At 40.4% G+C, this 16,380-nt stretch overlaps 1 protein-coding gene across 1 annotated transcript in view; it reads left to right on the forward strand.

Annotated features, from left to right (window-relative positions):
• Positions 1–2,212: 2,212 nt before the first annotated feature.
• The window catches only part of PTPRC (protein tyrosine phosphatase receptor type C), a 57,695-nt gene continuing 43,527 nt past the window's right edge, over positions 2,213–16,380 (forward strand). The window contains exon 1 of the mRNA XM_036388339.2: positions 2,213–2,290. Coding sequence (XP_036244232.1) covers positions 2,224–2,290 — 67 coding nt within the window. The 5' untranslated portion in view covers positions 2,213–2,223. The remainder of the gene's footprint in view (positions 2,291–16,380) is intronic.

Below are 16,380 nucleotides of genomic sequence, written 5' to 3' on the forward strand. Positions count from 1 at the left end.
GAATGTTAAAGGTTGGAAGGGCCCTTGATGATGATCCAGTCTCCCTCCTTTAGTGGGCAGGCTAGACCACTAGACCGGGCTGCCCAAGGTCTTATCCAACCTGGCCTTGAACACTGCCAGTGTTTGGACATCCACAACCTCCCTGGACAACCTGCTCCAGTAACCACCCTTGCACTAAAGAGTTTCTTCCTAATATCTAACCTAAATTTCCCTTCTTTCAACTTGTACCTGTTATTCCTTGTCCTGTCACTACAGTTCTTGGTGAAGTGTCCTTTGGCTTCCCTCTAGGCCCCTTCAGACAAGGTCTTCACACAACTTTCTCCAGGCTGAACAGCCACAACTTTCCCAGCCTGTTTTCACAGGGAAGGTGCTCCAATCCTCTTATCAACTTTGTGACCCTCCTCTGGACTTGCTCCAACAGTTCTGTCTCCTTCTTATGTAAATTTGTAACTTTGGTCAATAATTTTAACAGCTGATGGTTTATGGTTAGCAGTATACCTAGAACAGTGGGATCACTGGAGAGTGTGATGTTCTCACTAAATAATAGATAGGGCATGGTGCAATATTTCAGTGCTGTGGAAGCTCTGTAAATATCTCACAGCCAGAAAAGATCCATTCTGCAGGAATTTGTCTTGGGGTCACCACTAGAGGAGTTGAGTGGAGATTGTATAAAACTACTGGGGAATGTCAGGTGGGAATGGAGCCTGGTTCTCTTTGAGAACCTTTACGAGAAATTCTTCACAGGCTGTCATGCACTCTGCTCATCAGATGGCACATGTCAGCCATGCTGGTGTCCTGCTTTTGTCTAGCATAAAAGGGACTAAGATGTCAGGGCTGCAGGCAGTGTATGGCTGTAGTCCAAATTTAATTTGTGTCTGTAGTCCAAATTTAACTCCAGGATGATAAGGTTATTTTATATCAAAATTAGAGTCTCTGGAGTGTCAGAGCAATATCATTGGATCAGTTTTGTTCTGAACACATTTAAAATATAATTGTTATTACAGCCACTTTCTATGGAGACATACTGCTTAATGAAAGCTAAGATTTTGGTCTGTGTTGTAAGACTTGACTCAAAATTGTAGAAGATATATTTAATCTTCTGAGGAGTTGATTCAGTCATGTCATTTGTGAATTAAGTGAATGTTTGCAACCTTTTCCTGTGTGTTGTTAGGAAATCTCTGAAGGACTTAGGAATAGGCAGCACAAAGGTATTCTCTTCTTTATCTGTCTTACGACAGGGTTCTGCTGGTTCTTTTAGAACCTTGGAGATCTTCAATAAGAGAAGCAACCAAAAATTTCTTCCCCCTACTAGATAAGGGACATTTCTTACCAATTTGTTGAGAACTGCCTCAGTGCATGCAGAGAGGGAAAATGCCTTTGCTGTACCTTGTATTAAGTCCATGAAAGCAATTCTCCTGCACTACCATGGTAAAGAATTGTATTGAGTTCTCCAATTCTAAACATTACAGAAAACAGAAATGGACTGCCTCTATCCATTTGTTGTGTATGACTGTCATACCCAGAAGAACATCCTTGTAGAAAGATTCAGAAATAAATCCCACCAAATCACAAAATAGTTAGGGTTGGACTGGGCCTCCAGAGATCATCTAGCTCAACCCCATGTTTAAACGATTTTCATTAAATCATCAGTTCCTTCACCTGAGGATGCATTTTTATGAGGGCCTTGTTGTCAGAACAAGTGTTTTGGTTAGGGTTTCTCTTTCTCTCAAGAGAAATCTCAAGAAACATACATAACATATATGGGAGTCGGTGAACGTGTGCAGAAAAGTGCACATGAAGGGAAAAAAGTGACTTTGCTAAATCCAGTCCTATGAAAAGTGAAGTCTTGTGTAGCTCCTAAGTACAAGGGGAGAAATAGCTGAAAATAATCTACTTTAGTTGAATTAAGGAAGCTAAGTATTACTGCAGGAGCCTAAGAAAAACCTCTTTGACTTCCTGGAAACTGAAAGAAGTTTTTTTGAAGAAGTAATTGTCTCTGACATCACTACAGTGCATTGCGAGTTTGCGAGTGGTTAGTTAGGGTAACAGAGGAAGCAACTCCTTCACAGATAAGCAGGCAGTGCAATGTATGTGCCTAGTTAGTCTCCTTCTGGGTTCAAGTTTTGTGAAGAAATTCTTTTGCAGACAGATAACATTCATTTTGCTTTCCAGAGAGAGACACATGCTGTTTCATAAGGATACGCCTGATTTCCAGAAATAACCATGTTTTTGTGGCTTAAACTCTTAGCATTTGGTGTTGCATTTCTGGGACAGGATGCTTTTCTCAAAGGTAGGTCGCAAACTGATCTTTCTTTCTCTCATTTTGATCCCTCAATATCCTCTGTAGATGTAAAACCAGTGAAAAGCTTTGCAAAGTGCAGAAATACCATCTTGGTTCAGAAATTAGAATACAATTGTGTGCAGTGGTGTAAGAACCTAGGTCAGGAAGATTGGTGCATCATGTACTAGGCTAAAATGTCTCCCGTGTGGTCCCATGTGAGAGTTAGACAGACCATTTAAAACAACAACCACATTTGTAGCTGAATTGGAAAAAGAATACATTTAGGTCTCTTCTATAAACCTGTTCCATGTAGTTTTCATGTTTGGCTTCATCTCATGATGTAGTACTGGTTTTCTGTGTTTAAATCCTTCAGGAAAAAAGTCTTCCCATCAATGTTAGCCACTCCCTGATTACAGAATCTTCTTACAGTTCCTCAAGTTTTGATTTTTTTACTGCAGGAGGATTAGTAACAAGTTCTAAAAGTTGTAAATGAATATCTACTATTGGTAAATTACTTAATTTGTAAAACATTATTTATTTACTTTGTAAAAGCTGCTCCTTAAATACTCTTTGGAATATTTAATTACCTTAGTGCTGGTGAATTTGTTGCTTGACTTTTTAAGAGAAAGATCGAGCTCAAGAGGATGATCTTGCAAAACATGTTAGATGTTACAGATAAAGAGTAGCAAGAAAAGCAATTAGTCTCGAGGTAATACTTAATGTAAAGAAAATACTTGTTCAAGAAAATATTTTCTTCAGAAGAAAATGCAACATTTTATGTATATGTATCTTCCATCAGTTTAGCTAGTAATGTAATTTGGGGTAGTTGATGGCAGACACAAAATGGCTTGAAATATTTTTTCTGAAATGGCAGCCAGTTATATGCAGGGCTGAAATCTCTTTTCATTTACATTGAATTTATTCATGCTTCTACCCTCATGTCACTATAGTAACTCCAGGTTTATACTGATGTAAGCAACAAAATGATCTGCCTTTAGTTGATAACCAGCTAAGAAGAGCATTTGAAGCCTGAGCATTAGCTCTCTTGTCCCTCAAAGTCTCTGAACAGAGACAGCACTGCATAAATCTGGTTGATAGCTGCTGGAGATTATAAGAAAACAAGTGAATGCTGCACTGTAGAGGAAGAGAACAAAATCTCTTGCTTTTGCTATAGTTTTTTTTTTATCTGCTGTCCTACTTTCCATTTTATAAGTCCTTCTGAGACTTCCCACTGCTACCTTTTCTCCAGAAAAGGCAGGTTACTGTCTGCTCTCTCAGCCACCTCCACAGTCAGTCAACATGTTAGCTGACAGAGAGGGCTGGAAGACAGATAAATGGGTAGTAGCTTTTTATTTCAAGTAATAGTTATTTTTCTCTGTTCACACACAGTAGTCTGACTTGAGCCAGTTCATCTCTACATTTTCTAAACTGAAGAGCCTCAAGGAAATATTTTAACTCCTCTCTACTACACTTAATTAAATCTCATGCTGTAGTATCAAGTCCACGACACCATAGACCTTGTTTTTATGATGTAGTTTGGCACAGAGATTGCATTTGCTCTCAGGGTGACAGAGCCATTATACTTCATATTTGCTGTGCAGAATGCTCTGCCTTGTGGCCAAGGGATGCTGGGCAGTCTCCTAGGGAGGGGTTTGTTAATGGAGGAGCAACATTTTGAAAGGGTGGTGTAGGCTTTGGTTTTATGGCAATCACTTTTCAGGCACTTGGTTGTAAGTGTTTAATGGGCATTTGGACTTCTTTTGTTATTACTAAAATTATTTTCCAGCAGCCTATTGTAGCTAGTGATTTTGAAAACTTAGCAGGAGAAATTTTAAGGTTGTCTTACTTCCTCCACAAGCTCAGACATCCTATAGAACATCACTTATTTCCTGTAATCACCAAGCTACATTTAAGAGCATCAAACTACATTAAACCAAACAAAATAGAAGTTAGAGTCTGCACAAAGGCTTTTTCACTATGTAAATCCCTCAAATGAAGAGCATGTAGCCAACTAATTTTTCTGATAAGAAAGAGATATGTAGTGGTAATCAAACACCCTAAAAAACCAACCAATACCCCAAAGCTGTCCCCCAAAAACCCCTGACCCAAGCCGAAAAATCAGAAAAGCACCTTTGCTTCCCTTTAGAAAAAAGAAATGCTTGCAGAACAAGCACTGTTTCCATTAGATCATTATTTCAAGTTTCCCCCCCTCCTCCACAAAAGTTTTAGCAATTTGACAGCTTTCAAAAGCTTTCACCCAGTTTTGAGACACTTCCTTTATTTCAGGAAACTAAATAATTGCTTGATAGTTTTGGGTGTGACTTTTTTTTTTTCCCCAAGTCAAAAGTATCAAGCTTCAGCAGCGCTCTGTGCTGGTTTTGTCTGGGATAATGTTAATTTTGGACACAGTAGCTAGTATGGGTTTGTGCTTAAAACCGTGTTGATAGTAGAGGTAGATAACCACCACCTGACTTCCCATCCTTTGGTGTAATACACAGATACCACTGCAAAGTGTTCATAAGATGTCCAGCACATGTCCACTGAGTCCACTTATTCCATGACTTTGGGCTCTGTGTTGTGGTGATGCTCAGGACAGGAGAGGTGGTTTGTTTTGTGGTTATTGGGCACTAAAGCCAGCTCAATTTGGGTTCCTGATGCACTTGCTCTGTTTCTTGTAAGGCTTTTTCTCCATAGGTTTGGGTGGTCCTTGTTATAGTAATTCCTATAACATGCAATTCAAATCATGGGTTACAACAATTTAAAGGTATTTCTACTACAATCTCTTACCCACTCCCTATTGGGTTTAACAATGCAATGAACTCTTCCTCTTGCTGTTATTCCAGCTTGGATTTACCCATAGACTGCAGTCCCTTAGGGTTGTATGTACTCCAGTTGGAGCCTTGTCTATGAGGCAGTCTCTTCAGGGACACACCTACTGGTGTATGGGCTTATCCTCAGCCACAGGGGCTCTGAGGGGCAGCTGTTCCAGCAGGCCCTGTCCATGGGCCACAGTGCCTTTGGAGATAGACCTGCTCCAGCATGGCCTCACCCACAGCCATTGTCCCCTCAGAAAGCAAACCTGCCCAGCCTGGCCTTGCTCCTGGCTGCAGTCCCTGCAGGCTGTTTCTGCTCTGCTGTGGGTTTGTCCATGGCCACACCCTTTGAGGTGCTCCAGCAGGGCCCCACCAACAGCCACTGGTGCTTCAAGGTGTCCCTGCTGCAGCACGGAGCTGGCCCTGGGCCCTGAGGCCTTCAGGGGTGCCCCTGCTGTGGCACTGACACAGCCATTGCCACAGGCACTTCCAGTGTACCTTCTCTGCTGTGGACTTATTCATGGCCAGAGAAGCTTCAGGATATCCTGCTCCCACGTGGGCTCACCCACAGGTCACAGTCCCTTTGACTCAAGCTCACACTGGAGTTCCAGCATGTCCAGCACAGCAGCACAGAAACAGCAGGGTTGCCCGGGCCATGTGCCAGTCCCTGTGCAGCACTATGGCTGTCCTCAAAATGTCCCCAAGCACAGCAGAGCGAGGGGATCAGCAGCACGACAGAGGGAAAGCAAAAAGCAGCCACAGATGAGCACTGTACTAATGTACTGTAAGGCATCAGGCCCAGGAGCAGCCAAAGAGCAATAACAGCTATAAATTCCATCTAGCACATTCCAATCAAAGCTGTTATCTTGAACCTTCTGAGCCCCATGTTGGGCATCAAAAGGAACTGTTGTCGTTTAATCCTGAGCTAGTAACTCAGCCCTTCACAGCTGCATGCTCACTGCCTCCCAGTGGGATCGAGTGGAAGAGTAAAAGTGAGAAAAATCATGGGTTGAGATAAAGATAGTTTAATAAGTAAAGAGGAACCAAAGGTAAGGAATTAATTCACTCCTTCTTCTGGGCAGACATATGTTCAGCCATCCCCAGGAAAGCAGGGCACCATCACATGTAATTGTTACTTGGGAACAAAAATGCCATCACTCTGAATGTCCCCACTTCCTCCTTCCTTCAGCTCCCAGTACTGAGCATGATGCCATATGTAATATCTCTTTGGGCAGTTGGGTCACTTGTCCCAGCTGTGTCCACTCCCAGCTTGTTGGGACCACAATCTCCTCCCGTAGTGGGGTGGTATGAGAAACAGGAAAAGCATTGACTGTGTAAGCACTGCTCAGCAGTAACAAAAACATCTCTGGATTATTAACCCCATTTCTCATCACAAATCCAAACATTGCCCCAAGATAGGTAGTGTGAAGAAAATGAACTCTACCACAGTCAAAACCAGACTACACCTGAAATTCTGGTCATGTCGTCTCCATGCTCAAGAGCTGTGCAAGTTTCCAGCTGGAAGTGTTGCATTTTCTTTTCAGATAGCTTATCCTATGGCTCTGATTTTCCATGAAAATCTTTTTCACAGGTCAGTCTATACCCTAGGAAGGAGTCTGGCCAACCAAATTTTTTAAGCATTGGGACTTAGTAATATTGGTTCATTTTATGTGTAGGATAAAGTATAAGGGGAATTGCTCTGGCAGGAGAATGTATATTAAGGTAGAAGAAAGTGAAGAGCATCACTGCTGATGCTGTCCTCTTACAGATGCCCCACTGCAGGTTCTGTTTGAGACAGTTCTTTTTTGTTATACTGGTGCACTCAAGGGTTTCAGAAATGCGTACTGCAGAGTCCTGCACTCAGGGACCTCTTAACTATTTACAACAAATTGCCTGCTTTACATGTTGTGCACCACCCCAGTGCTTTATTCCCAGTGAATGGAGGCAGGGAGTGGTGTGCACGCAGGTGCCTGGCAGCTCTGCTCGCTCCCTGCGCTGGCCAGACACAACTGCTGAACTGGAAGCAGTTCAATTTCATTATGGTGTCATACCTAAGCTACAGGCAGGACACAAAGTTGATTGGAGCTCAGCAGAACTCTGGCTGAACAACTTGGTTTCTGGACTGAAATTAGATACAGATTTGGACTAAATATGTGATTTTTTACTCATTAACCTAGACCTGTTCAAACATAACAAGCAGATGGCTGGGTTGTGGATGTGCTGTAGGTATATCTGTTGATGCAGACAGCGCAAGAGACATCGGTTCTGGACTAGTGAGTCTTTCTTATATAGTAGGGAAAAGACATGTTCTAGTCATTTTTATTCACTCACATCAGTATATTGATATACTAAGAATATTTTACCAGTGTAGACCGAAAGCAAAAAAAAACTGGCAGGCAGAGACCAGTTCTAAAGAGGGTCCAGCTCTTGGTGGCTTGGTATTTGGAACCACTTCCTTTAGTTTCAATTTGGTGAACTTATATTTATATATTAAGGTTCTGAAAAACAAATCATAAGCAAGCATATTAGAAATACTGCATATATAATGAAATAAGGCAGAAAAAATGGGGGGAGGAAACAGGATGAAGTGACTTTCCAAATGTGCTGTCAGTAATCAAGCTGTCTTTCTGACTCCTATGACCTATTTTCAGAACTGCCTGCTAGTCCAGTAGCATGTGTATGCATTAAACAAGCAGCAGTCTCCACTCCGAAGATGGGAATACATTGTATATATTCTGTTTTCCTTTGCTGTGCAGCTGCATTGTGGTATTTGCTGTATCCTGCTGGGAGCTAGGAGAGAACAGCAAGCCATGGAAATGTTTGTTCTCTGTTTACATTCTCTATCTACTTTAAGAGTTAATATTCATAAGCATAAATCTGGTCCACCAGGAAGGCAGAAGAAATTCACCCATGCTGAAGTCTGCTGACATGGCTTGACTTTCTGTACTCAGTCAGCTACCTGGTGTAGTTAGCTCAAGTATCTCTGAAGTGTCTGCACGTCAGAGAAGGGCAGACTTAGTCAGTCTGCCTTCTTTGGGAGGCTGTTCCTCCTCTGCTGCCAGTCCCAGGGTGAGAACCAAAGCAGGGAGAGCACAGTGCGGGGGTGGCTGCAGAGATGGAACCCAAAACAGCAGAGGAGGAGTGAGAAGTGCTGCAGGAAGGTGTGAAGTGCTGGACAAGGCTTGCTAGCAAGAGTTCAGCTCTGTGGCTGTGAGTTCCCCTGAGCCCCAGCAGAGGCTGAGTGTTCCAGGAGTGCATGGCTTAGGCAGGGCTGGCCCGGGTGTTGGTGCCTGCTCAGAGCAGATGGGCTCCCCGAGCTGGCTGCTGGCACTGTGACTGCCTGCTCTGCCTGTGAGACAGCGATTGTCCCCGAGCCCTGCTGCTTCCTGCATCCTCCTGAGATACCCATCGCTCACACTGATTATCTTAAGTCCTATACAACAGAAATCAAGCAGGCTTTTTCTTTCAGACAAACGTATGAAGTGCATCCAGTATATTTTGGAGGAAGTAGTTGCCTCACAAAGCTCAGTTTAGGCCCTGAAGCACTTCTGTGCAAGAAAAAAAAAAGGGTGAGAAGTTTTAAGGAGTGGCAAAACTCTGACTTCCTCCTGTAAATATCAAGATTAAAATAACAGATACAGTTACAAAAGTTGTTTATTTCCCTGCAACTTGACTGTTCTTTTAGCCTGCATGTCCTGATGTATTTCCAGGCTATCCATGCGCTTGCAAACAGGTCTTTTTCACTGGTGTTTCAGTAACTGTTACAGCATTTTATCTATTTCTAGGCTTTTTTCCCTTTCAAGTAAAGCAGTTTGGGGCCTTCAATGCCAGGATTTTAGAAACTAGCTGTGAGCACTTCAGTGCTAGCTTATATTATCCATAGTGTTGTATAGCTAACAGGATCCACTTCTTTTCTTTTATACCACTACTTTGCAGTACTGTTCTTGCAGTTATTCCCTCTGTGTCAGTGCCTTCTCGGCTGGCCTGCTTGCTTAGGTTTCTATTCTTTAGTTTCAAAGACTTCTCTCGCAATCTGTCTGTTCTTCATTCATAATCCCACTGCCTTGCAAAGAGCTCTAGAGGTACCTTTTTTTAGGGCATGAATGACTTTTTTGTTGTTTCAAAAATGTGGACTCCACGGAGGAATATTTTTAATTGCCTTTTGAAATAGATTCTTTTCCTGACAGTAAGAGAAATAATCAAAATAGCTGTCTAATAGAAAAATGAAGCCACACAATGAAGCTCTTTGTAAAATATATAAGGAAATAGTAGTTCGTTAACTGGAGCATATGTCCTATATGAGTTCAAAGATTTTTACACTCAGAGAAGTATATAATACAGAACCTCAGCTGAGATGTTACAAAAATATAGGGCCAGCATTGCCTTTCTAGGTAATCATACACACTGCAAAACTGAATTGAATATTTAAGATAGTATTAAGCTCTGAACTGTTTCTGGAGGCTTGTAAGTTAAGATTTATGTAGGGAAAAAATAGGGTAAGATAAACAACAAAGCAGAGTCAGGCTTCTAGAATAAGATCTAAGAGACAGAAGTCAGCTGCAGTCTGGTCTGTCACAGAAACTCCTGGTGTGAAGTGTTGCTTTCATTTCTCCAGACTTCAGTTTCATCATCTGTCAGATTGAAGGTAGTAACACTTACCTTGCTGAAAATGTAGAGTCCTAATTCCTTAAATATTTACAGGTATGCTTGTGTCTTGCAACATGTAAACTACCACCAATTAATGTGATGAAACTGGCTGTGCATTAGAGTATTTTGGGTAGAGTATCTGAGCAAAGAAAGCAAAAGTATGGGGCAAATGACTTGTACATAAATTGGTACCTTTTTGTCAGTCCTAAGGCACATTGTCAATGCATAACCCTAGCAAATCTGAAATTCTGTAAAACATGATCACATCAACTGAGTCTCTATTTTACCCATTACTGGGTGAAATATCTGAAGCTGGTCAATGAGTTCTTGAGACAACAGAACAGGACCACCAGCCTTTTACTTCCTGTGTCTGTGGATGAGCTGAGGTGTGCTAAACAGACCACAGCTGCAAAAGGATTCATGTTGTAAAGAATCCTCCACACCTAAGGGTAAATACCATAGGAAGCCTGTCTAATAAATTAGGTGTTTTAGGAGTCACAGTGGTAGCAGATATAAACCTGCACAACTGTTCTAGAGAAGTGCAGGCCAAGTTGACTTTGTCAGCATATAATGTAAAATTGTACACTCACATAACCAAAGGAAAGATGACCAGGGCTGCTACTACAGCAGTTTGATTAACCTCTTAACACAGACTTTTGATGTCCAAAGAATGAAAAATCACCTGTGTATACATCTTAGAGAAATCTTCCAGTTTTAATGAGTTTTGGATAGAGTATCTGGAGGATTTCTTTATTCATATCATACTTTCTTGGAAGACTTTAAATGATGAAACGTATATTTTTTAAATTATGTGGAATTTTTTTTTTACTTGGTCCTTGATGGCAGTAAGAGATTATTGCTCTAGATCTCTTGTGTGCAGTACACAAGGTCCCTCCTCCCAAAATGCAGTCTGTGAATATGCATGTGCAATGTGTGTGAGTGGAAGTGTGATATTTGGGATATCTCAGACTACTTAACAAGTACAGAAAAAAGCTTGACTTGGTTTGCAGCTTCATTAATGCTGCTATGCTCAACTGTGCTGCCTCAACAGAAGTGAAAGATCTTTCTACATCCTGCACACACCTGCAGTCTGGTGTCTTAGTCTGAGGTAAGAAATGTGGTTAAAGTTTGAGGGAAAGATGTGAAAGAGCAGAAAGAAATATGCGTTAGTAGACATTAGTAGCATTTCTGATTTTGCTGTCTGTCTGCTAATGAAATGACAGAAAGAAATGTTTCTGAGAGACATCCAGTATTCCTGCTCTTAGAAAAAATGTATGAATAATAACAGTTTAACCCAGTGTCAGCTTCCTCTCTACAGGTTAGAAGGTTTACAGTGGAATGGTGCTGAATACAAGGGAGGCAGCTCAAGGAAATGAATGTGAATTCTGTAAAGAGTTATATAACCTTGACAGTAACGGATCAAGGCTTTGTAATACTCAGACATGAAACTTTCATTAAGTCCTGTGTTTTTTGGCTTGCCAAATTTAGCATTTTTTACTTTTCTGCAGACTGGTCAGTTTGGCCATGAGGATTTTGAAGTGATAAAATAGTTAAGTTTTATTATGTAGTAAGATATTATTTATAGAAGCATACAGTTCTGGAACTCACCTACAGATGCCTTTTGAATCCACACATGATGCATTAAATTAATTATAAATCACAGAACAGTTCAGGAGAAAAATGCCAAGATATGTGCATCAATTATTCCAAAAGTTAATAAAAAAGCAACAGCTGCATTTGTCTTCCTCCTGTAATTAATGCTGGGTTCAATAGCCTGCTAAGATGCAATTTTGCACTGCCCTGAATAAATAGGCAAGTAGCTGGTTGAAGTTTTTGTGTTAATATTGGAAAGAAAACCACTTACAATGTGGATGTCATCGAGTGTGTTGTCATTGTGGGAGGGTGCCTTAAATGGCAAGGGAAAGACTGCTTGCAAACCATGGCTTGAAAAACCACACTTTTCACCAAGCAAGGAAGACATTTTCATAACAAAATGCATGTCAGAAATGCCATTTTCAGTTGCTCTCACTGCAGCTGATGCTCTCTGTTTCTCTTCATAATAGAATTGCTGCTCACCTGAGTCTCACCTCAGTGGTGACATCAGTGGAAAGTCTGAAAAGGCTTTTCAGTGTCTTACAGAATTTATTTTATCTTTCTGGTTTTGCTGGTTTGGGTTTTGGTTTTTTTTTTTTTCCTTTTTTTTTTTCCCTTTAAACCTACTGGGAGTCTTTGAACTTCAAGTCCCTGCGAAAACTGTTTGGAAGAGATATCCCTGGCTTTGACTGTAAGCTCCAAAACACTTGGGAACTGTTTTCACATAGAATAAAATGATCAGATTTTCAGAGGACCTCCATGTGTTGGTCACTGAGACAATGTGAAAAATTGTGATGTTCAGCTGCAAGTTAATATTTTCTAAAAGTTTTTCTGAATACTTGGAAAGGAAAGAAAGAGCTATTGGGAAATCAGGAAGGAGCTGCTCCTCTGTGTTGTTTGTGACTGTCTTCTTCTGTGTTTCTAGGAGGGCTATTTTCCATAGCTGTAGTCTTGCTGGGCCAGGTGCTGGACAAATGTAGGATGAAGTATGGTCTTGTCCTCGAAGGATTTCTGATCTGATTCTGGATAGCATGGATGTTTCTTAAAAGGGAATGCTATAGAGGTGAAAGGAAACACTGATAATGGAAAAAGTGATAGCAGCATATGTGGCCAGCCAGAGAACTTGCATAATCCCCTGTGCTATTTATTTATTTTTCTGAGAAAGGGGCATACAACATCTCATTCAAAGCAGCATGCAATCAATTATTCCCAGGATTCAAGATGAACTATCCTACACAGGCCCATGTATTGCACATATCATCACATTGCCCTCATAAAACCTTCATACATGGCAACAACTGGTGTAAGTATTCCTGGGATAACACTTAATGATAAAACTACTGTAGGTAAAAAGGTAGCTCTTCTCTTGCTGTGTGGAAACAATAAAAAATCAGGTCACATACAAAGGCACTATATTTATTTACAATGATTATTTTCTCCAGCTGTTGAATCCTTTCATTAACATATTGCATTCTCCCACCAGTGAGTGAAATACAGTAAACAAACAACAGAGTGTGTGGATGATGTGTTACAAGCACACACACACATTCACTGTCTGGTATGGTAGAGCATGTAATCCCACCCTCCTGATTCTCAGTTCTTGTAGCTGTTGCTCTACCTGCAGGAGATGAGCTAACATGAAGAGCATCTGCATGTGGAAGAGAGGTTCCACATTCTGTTCTGTTCAGTTCAAAAAAATTTCAGGTTGCATTCAGCACTTTCATATCTAAGTGCTCATAAATAGTAATAACAACAATAAATTATTTTGACTTGTAATTGATCTAACTGATTTATTTAGACTGTAAAGAAAAAAAAAATCCTATTTCCTGATTATCCGAGGGTGAATTCTGTAAATGCAGGATCTGTAGATGCAAGATCTGCAATTAATTCAAGTGTGACCTGGATCTGTAATACAGTAGAGAATATCTTTTTACAGATATCTACTGAACACTACAAAGGGTTGGGGGGTTTTGGTTCGTTTTTTGTTTGGTTGGTTTTTGTGGAATTAGTTGTTTTTAATTGCAGTGTAAGATTTCAGGGTCATAAGGACTTTTGGGTCCTGGATGGCTGCAAGTTTGAGTGAAAAGGTTTTGTTATAAAATGTTAAGCATTTGGAATGGCTCTGGTTTGCAAATGCAGTAGTTGATCATAAGATACAGCTCTAAGCAGAGCCTTGAATGGAGTTGTATTGTGTAAGATGTGTGTAATAACTGTTTATTAATATAATCTTTCTGTAAAATCTGATCTCTGTCTGTTATGACAGCCTTTCCTCGAGATAATGAGTAACCATAGGGGGAAGGAAACAGGTACAGTAACCCTACACACTTTTTAAAAATTGCTTTAGATCTCTAAGGTAGTGTTTGAAGAGCACTGCAATGATAGAGTGATAAAGCTGACATATGGCTGATACCAGATCTTTGCAGTGGTGGTGGATGCAATCAGTATCTTCACTGAAAGAAATTCTTCAGAACTTCAGAAAGAGGTTTTTCCTCTACTGGATTCTCTTTTCTGTGAAGAGAATGAAAACCTGTTCAGTGTTGCTCAATGTACAGTTCAGGCCATATTTACAGAATTGCTACTGAAAACTTTTACAACTAGAAATACTTGTTTCTTTTTATGTTTTTTGAAGCTGCTGCTGATCTTCTCTAGCTAAGTGCAACACACATATAGATTTTCATACCTGTGATGATAAAATGGCCCAAAGAGAAGATCAGTCTAATAATCAGAAAAATAAACTGAAGTTAGGGGTGCTTTAAGGACAGGGGTGCTTGTCTCAGATTAATTTTCAATTTTGAAAGGTCACCACTTCTGTCAGTCAGACTGGTATAATTAAGAACCTGTTAAATACAGACCAATTATTAATGATTGCTGCATGTAAAATTTAGTGTGAGTACATTATGTAACATCATAGAAGAATTCTGTGATGAGAGCTGGAATATTCATCCTGTTACCTAAGCCACCATTTCCCTACTTAGCTGTGAGATCTCTGTGATCTCAGGGCCCTTTGCCTCCCTTACTCCATGGCTCAAGCACAGAATCAGCTCTGCAGGTGAAAGGCATCTTTACCACATGCTCTGGAGATGTGTTCTAAGCTGGACCAAAAGAGCAGTCTGTGATCATGGAATGAAACCTCTCTGTGGATGTTCAGCAGTGTTGGGAAAGGAAAAGGAATGAGGCTTTGCACTGGCAGTATAAATGGATATTTGCTATCTCTTGAGTAATTGCCTTTGCTCCCTGGGCAATGACTTTGGAACAGCTTATGTGTGTATGATTTTGTTATAAAAAGCAGCCCTGATGCTGGTAAACATTATTTGTTAAAGGAAATGCAAAAGAAAAGAGCCTTGGGACACCTGTTTGTGACATAGCAAATTGTCACCTCATAGAGATGATATAAAATATTTCATCTTCATGAATGGAATTCAGTGCACCTTTCCAAATGTCTTACTGTTCCACAGAGCTCAGAACACTTTAGCAAGCAAAAGCTTTTTACTTTATAAAAAGTCATTGTTTTCTTTCCCTGTAAATCAGGGAGTTTCTCATGAAAGAAGTAAATTAGTACTGCAGGCACAGTCACCTTTTGGCATTAGTCTTAAGAGGATGAAAACCTACTGGCTTATCTCCAGTATTTCTTCAGTGATAGGATTTTTTTTTTGCCTTTTCTCTTTTTTCTCTTTTTTCTTTTTTAAAACTAGTGCTCAGTGTCCCATACTCATAGCTGTCAGAAGTGCAGAAGTCTAGTTAGCCCTTCCTGATTGATTTCCTGCTCAGCCCTTTGTCTCCTGCCCCCAGCTCCAAAGCCAGGAAAGAGCTGATTGGAGTGCCACAGTGGAAGAAGCTGTGGAATCTACTATCATTGTAATTCTGAGCATGCTTGGAAACAGTCATGGAAATAATGCCCTTCATTTTCTTAGTGATTGTATCTGATCTATTTTGAGGAAAAAGCACTAACACTCTTGAACTGATTCATCAGGATAGGTAGCATCTTGTCTCTAGATGAGTATGGAAAGTTACCTGACCTTTGATGGATATTTTGATAAAAGCAGACACACAGGCCTAGGCACAGTTTCCAGGAAGTGTAGGCAGAACATTCTCAGTCTTCCAGTCTAAGAGTATAGGCAATGCTTACAGGTGTGGGGGAAGGAATTCTGCTTAGAGAAAGGATTATAGTGCCTCTTCAGGAGATTCTTACCTGGAGAAGCTCTCATGTTTGTGAGAGTTTTGCCTAAAACAACATAGCTTGTCTTTAAAATCAGTGTTAATAATGTTTCAGTGTCTTGCTTATTTAAATCTGTGCCATTAAGAAAGCAGAGTTATTCACTAGTTTAAATTTGCTCAAATTCCTTGGGTTCCTCATACAGAATTTAAACTACATCATTTATCAGGCCAGACACACAGTTGGTCTCTTGGCCCCCCCCCACAGACACCATTCAGGATTCACAAGCCATGAAAAGTATGTATTTGCAGAAATCAGATCACGTATTTATTTCAGGAGGTGCTGGTAAACATTATTTATTAAAGGAAATGCAAAAGAAAAGAGCCTTGGAACGCCTGTTCATCATAGCAAATTGTCACCTCATAGAGCTGATATAAAATATTTCTACTTCATAAATGGAATTCACTGCACCTTTCTAAAAGTCTTACTGTTCCACGGAGCTCAGAACAATTTAGCTAGTAAAAGTTATTATTTCTGTGGTAAATGGAAACATTCAGATAGCTGACTTCCAAAAGGTCACTTGAAAAGCTGCTGAAAAAAAGAAAAGCTCTTACTTTTGCTGAGTAAGAAGCCAAAAAAAAGAGAATCAGAAATGAAGACAAAAGAAGGAGCATTTTTTAATCCAAACATTGAAGTTGATTGTTTGTGACTGTAATTTCATAAAGGAAGTCACATACTTTGCAGCAAACTGAAGCAAAAAGCCATATTGAACAGGCCAAACTGAGAGTATAACACTGATTAATGCATGAAACGAACCATTAATTTGGTGAACCCTGTTGGTCAATCAGCAGCATGGTAGGAGGCCTGTACATCACCTCAGCCAGTTGCAGAAA

This window comes from Molothrus ater, chromosome 9 (genome assembly GCF_012460135.2).
Source record: "Molothrus ater isolate BHLD 08-10-18 breed brown headed cowbird chromosome 9, BPBGC_Mater_1.1, whole genome shotgun sequence".
In the NCBI taxonomy this organism is placed as follows: Eukaryota; Metazoa; Chordata; class Aves; order Passeriformes; family Icteridae; genus Molothrus; species Molothrus ater.